Here is a 10,703-nt window from a genome sequence, read left to right as displayed (position 1 = left end):
TTTTTTTTTTTGAGACAGGGTCTCACTATGTAGTTGTGACTGACCCGGAACTCACTATGTAGCCCAGGCTGGTCTTGAACTCAGTGATCCTCCTGCCTCAGCTTCCCGAGTGCTGGGATTACAGGCGTGTGCCACCATGCCCAGCTGATGTACTCAGTCTTAATAAGAATGGCACCCATGATACTAATTTTGTCGCCAGCAGCTAACACATGACCACCCACTCACACACGTGCCATTCTGTGTGGGACCCAATGGTGTCAGTTCCTGTTGCTGTGCCATTTTAGAGACAGGGAGACCAAGCCTCACAGCAGCTACGTGACTTGCAGTTTGGACCTGGGTGACAGAAAGCACAGCCAGGAGAGAGGACATAGATGAGCCCACTGCACTTGGTCATGGAACCTTGCTCGTGTCTCACTCTGAGAAAAGGCCAACATCTGAGCAAATCCCATGAGCCGATCTGACACCTCTGCCTTCGCCTCCACCCATGCCCCTTCACCCACAGGGGCCTTCTGGCTGTTTCTCCAACTTGCCAGGCCCCCACCCACCTCAGTCCCTTTGCAGGGCTGTTCTGAAACTCTCCTCCCCCAGACCTGGCACCTCCACCTCTTTCAGGTTTCTGCTCACTCAGCAAGGACTCCCTCCCAACAGGAGCAGGGGACATGAGGAGCATACAGTGTGCTGAGGAAAGCAGCTGGGGAGGTGGGGAAACCCAAGAATAGCCACCCTGGAAACCAAGTGACAATGGGCCTAAGGGAGCAAGGTGAGGTCACCCACATCACAGGGAATGGGTGACATTCCATGGGAATGAGGTGACGAGGCCCAGGACAAGCTGACTAGATGTGGCAACATGGTCATGAGGATTTGGCCAGAGGCAGGTTCTCAGTGTGCTGTGTGCCCTGAGGAGGGGCTACTAGCAGAAGCCTGAGTGGGCTGAGCAGAGTAGGTTCAAGTGTGCAGAGCACAGGTAAGCTGTACGCATGGGACATGAGCTGTCTCTGACGGGAGCCTTCTCTTTTGTTTGGCTTTGTTCTGCTTAGTGGGCAGCTATCTGAACACCTCCAGCCTGGATGAGCAGGACAAGCCCTCAAAGGGTCCTAATGTATCTCAGCCATTGTGGCAGGAATATCAGGGCCACTGCAGACCCAGCAGACTGCAGTCAGCTCCAGACTTGAAAGCGCTTGATTTTTTTAAAGACAGGGCTTTACTATGTAGTCCAGGCTGGCCTCGAACTTGCAGCAACCCTGCCTCAGCCTCCCCACTGCTAGGATTAGTGTGTGCCACCATGCCAGGTGGAAAGCTTTGTTTTTTCTTTTGGTAAAGGAGATATTTTTAAAATAAAGAGTAGTGTGGTTAACCTATGGCTGTGCCACAGCAGGCTGTTTGAATCACTGAAAGCTCTCAAAGGTTTGTCATCACATTATAGGGTCTCCATAAGTAGCCAAGTTGCCCAGGATGGGCTCAAACTTGCAACCATCCTGCCTCAGCTTCCAAGTAGCTGGAGGTTACGGGTGTGTGCAACTGAGCCCAGCTAGGAAGGGAAGGGCAAGTCAGGGGGGAAAGCAGGGGGAACAGCTGGGGGCTACACTGGGGCAGGGGTGATGGGAGGGGCAGCTTTGGCCATTTTCCCTCAGCTGAAACAGAAAAAGATGCAATGCGCCACCCCCAAGATGTCCAGGCCTGCAAACACTTGGAAGTTTTGTTCTACTTTCTCATAAAACAAGAACCCCGGTCGTAAGCTGAGGTCATAAAGTGGATGGGATGAGGTTGAGGTCTGTTCTGGAGCAGGGGGAAGCACTGTGAGAAGAGGAGGAAGCAGAGCCCCAGGTGCCTGACAGAAGCCCAGAACTGTGCTCAGGCCCAAGAAATGACAGGCAGGAGGAGCCCCTGGAGTGCGATAGCGATGTAGCAGCCGGGTGGAGATGTTTGAACCCCAAGAAGAACCCTGGTAAAGACAGGGCAGAAACAGTGGCTCCCCATCTTGGCTCAATGCCACAGCCACCAGGGGTAACTTGTTAGAATCCCAAAGCCAAGGCCACATGCAACAACTTCCTCCAAGGCCAGGGCAGGAGGAGGGCATCAGCGCCAGTGCTTCCGAAACTCCTCAATGCCTGGTGTGCTGGGGCTGGCCTGGGATGCCTGGTACTGAGGGGCTCAGAACCGGTGGAGGACAAGCCAACTGCACAGGGAACCAAAGGGTCAGGATGGCTGATAGAAGGATCACCCATTTGGCTTTCCCAAGTCTCAGGATGAGGGTAGGAAGCATAGTAGCAGGAAGGATGAAATTCTTTAAGAAACAAGGAGCAGCCACCTAGGGACTGGGACCAACAAAACAGGGCAGGAAATGGTGGCATGGGAGTTCCAGATTGGGAGGAGAGGGTTTCGGGAGGAGCAGGAGGTGGCTTTGGGAGGGGGGTAGTGCAGATTGAGGAGGCCATGTGGCCTTCCATGCAGGGGCTGCACCTGAGGGCCAGGCTCCAGGCAGAGCCAGAAGAGAGCATTCTAAATGGCCGGTGAGAAGACCTCTGCTTATGACCAGTATCATATACTACAGGCCTGGTGGAAGGACAGGGGACAGAGGCTGGGGTCAGCCTGAGCTTGTGGGCACAGGGTCATCCTGGTGCTTCCTATGTATGAGCACTGAGCACAGGGAAGCCTTACTGTTAAGTGTTCAGTGCCACGGCCTGGCTACCACGCTGCCCCTGGGCCCAAGGGAAGTTACCCAGAAAGCCTGGAAGTGACAAGTCTCCAGCAGGTCCCCAAGGTACAGAATCTGTCGAATAGGTCGTTCTTCTTGCTGGCAGAGGAAGTATTAAGGGAAAACAGCCCCAAGCCTGTGGAGGATGGGGTTTCCTAGCCCTAGGTCAGCCCTCTCCACCTCCCTTCTTAGTTTAGCCCCTTTCTTCGGTTCAGAGAAAGGACTGGGGGCCTGGGGTGTGGCTCAGTGGCACAGTACTTGCCTAGGATGCACATAACCCTGGGTTTCATCTCCAGTGCTACCAAAAAAAAGAAGAAAAAAAAAAAAAGAACTTTTTTTTTCTTTTGGTAGTGGTGGGAGAAAGGACATCTATAACAGCACTGCCTGTAATGGCCAAAGGTGAGGAACAAGCTACAAGTCCAGTGTAAAAAAAAAAAAAAAAAAAAAAAAAGAACTTTTTTTTTCTTTTGGTAGTGGTGGGAGAAAGGACATCTATAACAGCACTGCCTGTAATGGCCAAAGGTGAGGAACAAGCTACAAGTCCAGTGATGGGGACAATGAAATAAAAAGTGTCCAACTACATACTGGGATCAACTCAACAGTTGGAAACCTAGGGGACACATGTAGCAGCATGGGTTCAATGAATCATCTGGGGTCTCACAGCTTAGCAACCAATGAGCAGGCAGGTGTGACAGCCCAGCCTGAGGGCACCTGCTTTGCTGGGCACAGGTGGCAGATTGCTGAGTCTGTAAAGCGATTTAAAGAAAGCTGGAGGCTCATCTGGCCAAGCAGTGGGCCAGCCAGAAAAGAGCAGGTTAAGCAGGAGGATACAACACATATGGAAGACCAGCTCGCTGCCAGGGACTGAGGACACGCACACGATGGCTCTGCCCTGGCTGAGCAGATAAGCCAGCTCTTCAGCTTGCCTGGCTGCCCGTCAGCCCCTGGCCTCTTGCCTTGTGGTCCTCTGCTCAGCTAGCGCCCTCAGGGGAATCCTTCTGTAGCACCCACCTGGCCACAGCATCTGCAGCCCCAAAGCTTCCCAGCTGCCCAGTGCCCTGGAGTCTGACCCTACTGCACTTAGACACCTGAGACCTTCCCATGCCATGCTTCCTGTCCCTGAGCTCTTTCCCCTGGACCTCCCAACCGTGGCTGTGGCCAGGATCTCCCTCCCCACCCCGGCCCCTAGCCTTCCTGGACTCCCCCTCCTTCCCTCTTCTGGGCTCCTTTGCTTAACCTCCTCGCGGAGTCAGGGATCTGCCCACTCCCAGCTGCCACTAATGGGGGACCTACTGCCTCCTCACTGAACTGAGAGAATTCTGCGATGGCAGAGGCCCAGCTCAGGTTAGCACGGTGCCAGGCTGAGCCCAGAGAGGCACTCGGTGCTGTGGATGAACACAGACACTTTGTCAGCCTTGCCTCCACACCCTCCCTGGTCCTGGAAGGATACATGCGCCTGGTCGATCATGCACTTGCACAGGGTGAAGTCAGTGTGGGGCAGGTTGGTGAGGGCCTTCAGCAGGATCTGGGCGGTGACCGTGGTCTGAAAGAAGGCTGGGTTGAACTGGTACCTGGGAAGGGCAACAAGAGACACAGCGACAGTTAACCCTCCACATCTCTGAGCCTCACCAGGTACCAGCTGCTGCCTGAGTCTGGAGCTTGAGACTTGGGACACAACTGGGCCCCGATTTCACCCAAATTGTCTGGCTGTGTCACCTAAACCTCCGAGTCTGTTTTTCTCAATCTGAAGATGAGGATAGTTAATCCTCACAACTGCCCGACACTTGTCACGTGATTCTTAAAGAAATGAGGACAGATGCAGCAGTACAGAGCAGTGGTTAAGGTCCTGGGCAGGCCACTGAGTTTTAAACTTCTCTGATGAGTGACCTTGGCCTGCTTTTTCTTTTTCCCCATGGTGCTGGGGACCCAGGCCTTTTGCACTGAGCTATTCCCCAGCCCTTTTTAAATTTACCATGGGAAAGGATTTTGATGAGTTGCCCAGGGTCGGCTTGAATTTGTGATCTTCCTACCAGAATGCTGGGATTAGAGGCATGCACCACCATGCCCAGCTTGGACTGCTTATTTAATTCTCTATGCCTCAGTTTCAGAGGAAAAGACTAGGAGTGGCCAGGGATTTAGCTCAGTGGTTCTGCTGCCTGCCATGCAAGCTCAAGGACCCGGGTTTGAACCCTGGTATCAAAAAAAAAAAAAAAAGGACTAGGGGTTTGTAGATCAGTGGTAGAGTATATACTTAGCATGCATGAGGCCCTGGGTTTGATATCAAATAAAACCTACACCTACCTCTCAGGGTGCAATATAACAATTGAGGTAACACACAGAAAGCCTGCAGGATAGCAGCCAGCTCACACGAGTGGTCATCACCAATTACAATCTGAACTACCCCAACACACACGTCTCTCTGTTTTAGGGATGGGAACACAGAGGCTATGTAGTCTATAAAATCTCCTCAGCTAGTAGTAGGTCAAGAAAGCACCCAAAGGGGAAGAAACCAAAAGGGACAGACCATAAGAACACAGCCTGTGGGCCACGGATTTAGTTCAGTGGTTCTGGCGACTGCTTTGCAAGTGCAAGGACCTGAGTTATCTCGGGTGTACCACAAAAAAAAATAAAAAAAAAAAAAAAAAAAAAAAAAAAAAAAATGGAACACAGCCTGTATTCCCAACACTCGGGAGGCTGAGGCAGGACTGATGTGAATTTGAGGCCAGCCTGGGTTACAAAGTGAGTTCAAGGCCAGCCTGACCTACATTGTGAGAGACTATCCAAAAAAAAGTGAAAAGAATAAAGTCACACAGTAGAACACTATGTATCAAAGATAACAAATTACAACCACATTAAAAAAAAATTGATGGGCGTCACAAACCCAGTGGTGAGTAGAAGACGCTAAATGCAAAAGAGCTTATGCTGTATGATTACAGTTAAGCCAAGTTCAAAGCAGACAAAGCTGAGCTAAGCTGATCCGGATGTGAGGGTGAGCGGTAAACAATCACAGCAAGCCAGACTATGACAACAGTTACCAGAATGGGGGCTGCTCAGGGTCTACGCATAAGGGCAGAGGACCTGGGGTGCTAGTAACACTTTAATAAAGTGAATGATGGGTGGTAGGTATATGGGTGTTCATTTGTAATTATTTGTTAAAATACACATTTGCTCATGTATTTAAAAAATTAATTTTAACCCCCAACTTCCTTGGCTTTCTAGTCTTGCACACTAAAGAGAAGCCACATCCTGCAGGTTACTCCAGCACCCGCCTGCATGTTGAGTGGCACCCTGCCAGCTGGGCAGGCACAGGGGGCAGGGACAGGCTAGACACTCACAACTTCAGGACAGCCAGGTTAGCTTCCAGGTCGTAGGCATTCTCCTTGGCCTGGGTCTCCACATAGCGCTCCAGGGTGGCCAGGTTCTCTGGATTGTACCTAGACAAGAATGAAGATGGATGAGCAGAGAGGAGAGAGGAGCTGAGGCCAGTCCTTCTAGGTTGCTAAAAATTCACTGTGACCTGCTTCTCCCTTCTTTTCTTTACCTCTAAATCTAGCCCTGGACATTGGCTTTAACTGAATAATCAGCTCTACAGCCTCTTAGAGAACTTGCCCACACTCAGGCCTTCTTATGGGCTCTACACTCCATTGGAGCCCTGGATCTTAGGATGCCTCCCAACATCAGCCAGTCAATGCAGCCTGTGCACATGGCCTCCTGAACACATCTGTTGCTCACATCTTCTAGGACCCCACACAGGTCAGGACCCATCTCCTGCTTAGGTCAATGCCTAACCTGCCCTCCCCCTTCATCCCTGAATATCCGGGCCTTTGTTTGTCCCAGCCTGGCCTGGCCTACTCCTAGCTACCAGTCTGCTGTCCGGTTCGTCTCCTTTCTGAAAAGGGAACTTAGTCCATAAAAGCCAGACTTGTGATCTTCCAGGTACTAACAGAGTAAACATCAGTGAACCTATGTTGAATGAATGACATGAAGAGCAAAGGAAACTTAATTAAGAGGTACTGCGGCTGGGTGTAGTGATCCCAGCACTCGGAAGGCAGAAGCAGATCTCCAGGAGTCGAGGCCAGCCTGGCCTACATAGTTCAGGGTCAGCCTGAACTATAAAGCGAGCCCCTGTCTCAACAAAAAAAAAAAAAAAAAAAAAAAAACTGTGACTGTGGACGTCAGAGAGGAAACTGAGGGGCTGAAAAAATGAAGAACAGAGAAAGAAACTTTCAGACAATGAAGGAGACTGAATAGTAGGTGCTCTCTTGCCCCTAGGCCTTTACAGTGCTGTCTCCATAAACATCTCCTTCTCCAGGAAGGCCTCATCCCGTGCAGTGATAAGAGAAACCCATCCCCGGAGGGGCACAGGCCCCTGGCCATCCCGGCGGTCTCCGGAAAACCTTTTCTCCACCCCGCTTGGACAGAGCGCAGACCTGTCGATACCCTTGAGCAACTTGCCCACGTTCGCTCTCATCTGCTCAAACATCGCCATAACTACTGCAGCCTTCCACGACCACTTCTAAAGTAGAACACCGGGACGGAGCGTAGTCCTCGAAGACCGGAAGAAGGAAAGCAGAAAACGGAAACGGAAATACGTATTGTTGCCGCTCCGGCTCTGGGGAACCATAAAGGGGAAGGTTCTTCCGGCAGCTGCCACGCTTTCCCGCTGCCACGTGATTTCTTCCTAGCGGGCGTAATTGGCGCGTGCGCATTTGCCCCGCCCAAGCGGGATCGACTGTGAGAAAGTTTAGTCTACCGCAATGCGCAGGCGCCATCTCGGGGCGGGTTTAGCAAATTCCTTTCCCTAGCCGGAGGCGTGCGCGTACTCGTTCAGTCTCCCTGGAGAGTTCGTGCGTGTGCGCTCGTCGTGTGGCGAGTGGTTGTGAACGCTTGGATATTCTGGAATGAACGTAGTAGCACGCGCTTTCGTACACGACTGAGTCCTAAGGAAGCGCTCAGTGAGATCCTCCTGAAGCTCCAGTACAGGATCCAGTACGCTCACTTTCCCAGTTTCAAATCGCTGGGCCTTGGTTGTCACCACCACCCCACCCCACCCCCGTCCCAGTTTCTGGAGTAGGAGCCGATAAAAAAAAAAAATGTGTTCTGCGGTGAAGGAAGGGGTGGGGAGGTGCGTGGCTCCTGGCTGTCTCCGGATCGCGCCCTAAATCGAGGCAGAGGGCGAACGCGCCATGTGTGCCGCCATGAGCTATTCGTGCACAGATGTTCTACACTAAAGGCCTGCATGCACAGGCATGTGCCCTGTGCGTGGAGGTGCGTGCTCGGAATACATCCGCACATATACACACGGGGATCGCGGCATGAGAAACGCACACGCACAGCCCCAGTCCTGTAGGAGCTAACACCTAAGTGCCTGTATGTGTCCTGGTGAGCAGGTGTGTGTGCTACATCCCTGTGCAGACCTGCAACCTGACCTGTGGGTTGTAGCCAAACTCTCAAGCACCTAGCAGAAGTTCAACTAGGGTTTGTAGCCCTGCCCAGAACGGGGGAGAGGTGCCGGGGCACCCCCCACCATTACAAGTAGGATCGTTTGCATCTCATTTACATCCAGCCCTGGATCTTAGGGGTGGAGGGGGGTCCCATGGGTCCCAAAGCAAACAGCCTCCTGCAGGCTGTCAGAGCCCAGGGGACAGGGGGTGGAGCCCGTTGCATAGCCCTGCAGCTGGGGCAGGAAGTGAGGGTGGAGGGGGGTGTAGGCCACAGCCCGCAGAAGCAAGGCGGGCTCAGGGCTTGTGGGGAGGGTAGGAGGTGCCAAAGCTCCAGACCTGAGGCCCTGCTGGCCCCTGGGCCCAGGCCCAGCTCCTGCCTCCAGGGATGGACCTCATGGATCCTGACATCTTTAACAGGGACCCTCGGGACCACTATGACCTGTTGCAACGGCTGGGTGGCGGCACCTATGGGGAAGTCTTCAAGGTGAGAAATCCTCTGTCTCCATCACCCTCAGACCAATGACCTTTAGAGTGAGCCTCAAGAAGGGAACGGGTGCAAGAAGGACCCAGTCCTTAGCATGGCCCAGGGATGCGGACAAAGGCCTCAGGCTAATGGAGCCCCTCTGATGCCAACTTCCCCTTTACAAGGCACGAGACAAGGTGTCCGGGGACGTGGTGGCACTGAAGATGGTGAAGATGGAGCCTGGTGAGAGCAAACCCGGGAACTCCTGCACCCCACCCCCACCTCCTGGGCCCTGGGGAGACCCTCTCCCATAGCTCCTTGCCTGCAGCCGCCTTTTCTCCTCTGCCCCTCCTTGCAGACGATGATGTCTCCACCCTTCAGAAGGAAATCCTCATTTTGAAAACTTGCCGGCATGCCAACATCGTGGCCTACCACGGCAGCTACCTCTGGTGAAGAGCCTCAGCCCACCCCCACCTCCCGCAGGACTCAGCCCAGCCCCCAACTCGGAACCCTCCTTTCTGGCTGGGCAGCCTAGGCGGATCCCAAGTCTTGAACTTTCATTTTTGACCCAGACAGCCTATCTTGACCTCCAGCCTTGGACCCCTACTTTTTTGACCCCCACATTTAACTGGAGTACCCCATCCTTATCTTCAGCCCAATTTCCCACTCTTCTGACCATAACAACTCCTAGTTGGATCCCCAATCTAGACTCCCATTTTTGACTCTGTCTACCAAACTGACCTTCATAGTCACCACTGAAGTCAGCTTTGCTACCACTAATCTCTCACCATTCTGTCCTTTGGGATCTCTCGTTTCACTCAGCTTCTTTAATACGAATTCCTAAATTCTCTGATCCTCAGAATAATTTCCCAGATGCCCCAGTGATGACCCTGTTCCCTAGATCTAGCACCCTGAGGCCCTCTGTCCCATCCAGACGCTGAAGCATGTGAGATCTCCACTGTCCCCTGGGTTAGCCTGGGATGGCAGAGGGGTGCCCTGGATTTGGAGCCCATAGACCTATGTTTGAATCAAGTTGCCCCTCAGCGTACATTTCCTGACTAAGCCTCAATGTCCTCCTTTATAAATGGGACTGGAACAGTCTCATTCTGGTGGACGAGGGGGGAATAGATGAGAGCTAATACATTAGGCTAGAACAAGTCAGTGAGCTGGGGCTGTCGTATAGATAATAACGTATTGCTCTGCTGTTACTATGATCATTATTCCTCTTGGACCACTGTAGGTTGCAGAAGCTCTGGATCTGCATGGAATTCTGTGGGGCTGGTTCTCTCCAGGACATCTACCAAGGTCAGAGGACAGACAGGGGACTCAGGCCCCCCTCACTCCTCAGACCCACCCCACCTGTTTCTCTGTGTCTGTGTCTCTGGAAACGGTCTTCCTGGTCCACATCTCACCCAGCAAGTCCCTCTCTGGGCCTGGACCTCACGGTGACTCTGTAGGCCCTAGGCCCTGCCCTCCCGCACCTGCCAGTCTACTCTGGTATTCTGCATGCAGTGACCTACTCGCCCCCCCATCTTGTTGACAAGCATTATTTGTGTGTTTATGCATTTTCTGGGGCACAGTAGGTGCCCCAACTTTTGTTGAATGTGTGGCTGAATTTCTGGTTCTCTCCTTCAGCCTGGCTTTCAGTCTAGGGGAGTGTGTGTATGTGTGTGTGTGTCAGCAGCGTCTGGTCACCTCTTTGAATTTCTGTGTTTTTCTTTTTGGCAGTCGCACTGAGGTACATCTCCAGCCCTTGTTATTTTATTTTATCTTTTTTCCTTAAATTCTTTTATTGGTACATTTTAGGTATGCAGTATTTTTACATTTGTCATTGGGGACTTGTACCTTTACATGATGTACCTTGGTTCTTATTTTTCCCCCATTCTCTGCCCTCCCTTTACCCACTGCACCCCTCCCTATTTACAAAGACTTTGTTTCCATTTTTTCCTTTTAATTTTTTATTTAATTTAATTTTTTTCTGGTACCAGGGATTGAACTCAGGACCTTGTACTTGCGAGGCAGGTGTGGTTTCACTGAACTAAATCCCCAGCCCATTTTATTTTTTATTTTGAGTCCAAGTATTTTTTTTTTTTTTTTTTTT

General features: G+C 51.9%; 2 protein-coding genes across 2 annotated transcripts in view; one reads left to right on the top strand and one right to left on the bottom strand.

Moving 5' to 3' along the window:
* Positions 1-7,283, bottom strand: part of Eif3k (eukaryotic translation initiation factor 3 subunit K) — a 9,979-nt gene extending 2,696 nt beyond the window's left edge. Inside the window, exons 1-4 of the mRNA XM_010632820.2 lie at positions 7,126-7,283; positions 6,031-6,129; positions 4,146-4,266; positions 2,720-2,794 (exon numbers count right to left, since the gene is read on the bottom strand). Of these exons, the coding sequence (XP_010631122.1) occupies positions 2,720-2,794; positions 4,146-4,266; positions 6,031-6,129; positions 7,126-7,184 (354 nt within the window). The 5' untranslated portion in view covers positions 7,185-7,283. The remainder of the gene's footprint in view (positions 1-2,719; positions 2,795-4,145; positions 4,267-6,030; positions 6,130-7,125) is intronic.
* Positions 7,284-8,411: 1,128 nt separating this feature from the next.
* Positions 8,412-10,703, top strand: part of Map4k1 (mitogen-activated protein kinase kinase kinase kinase 1) — a 19,414-nt gene continuing 17,122 nt past the window's right edge. The window contains exons 1-4 of the mRNA XM_019208747.1: positions 8,412-8,623; positions 8,788-8,845; positions 8,961-9,051; positions 9,843-9,907. Of these exons, the coding sequence (XP_019064292.1) occupies positions 8,525-8,623; positions 8,788-8,845; positions 8,961-9,051; positions 9,843-9,907 (313 nt within the window). The 5' untranslated portion in view covers positions 8,412-8,524. The remainder of the gene's footprint in view (positions 8,624-8,787; positions 8,846-8,960; positions 9,052-9,842; positions 9,908-10,703) is intronic.

The sequence above is a fragment of the Fukomys damarensis genome, unplaced genomic scaffold, assembly GCF_012274545.1.
Source record: "Fukomys damarensis isolate Sample0158 unplaced genomic scaffold, DMR_v1.0_HiC HiC_scaffold_19, whole genome shotgun sequence".
Lineage (NCBI taxonomy): Eukaryota > Metazoa > Chordata > Mammalia > Rodentia > Bathyergidae > Fukomys > Fukomys damarensis.
Note: the sequence above shows the minus strand (reverse complement) of the source record. Positions and strands in the feature narration are given on the sequence as shown.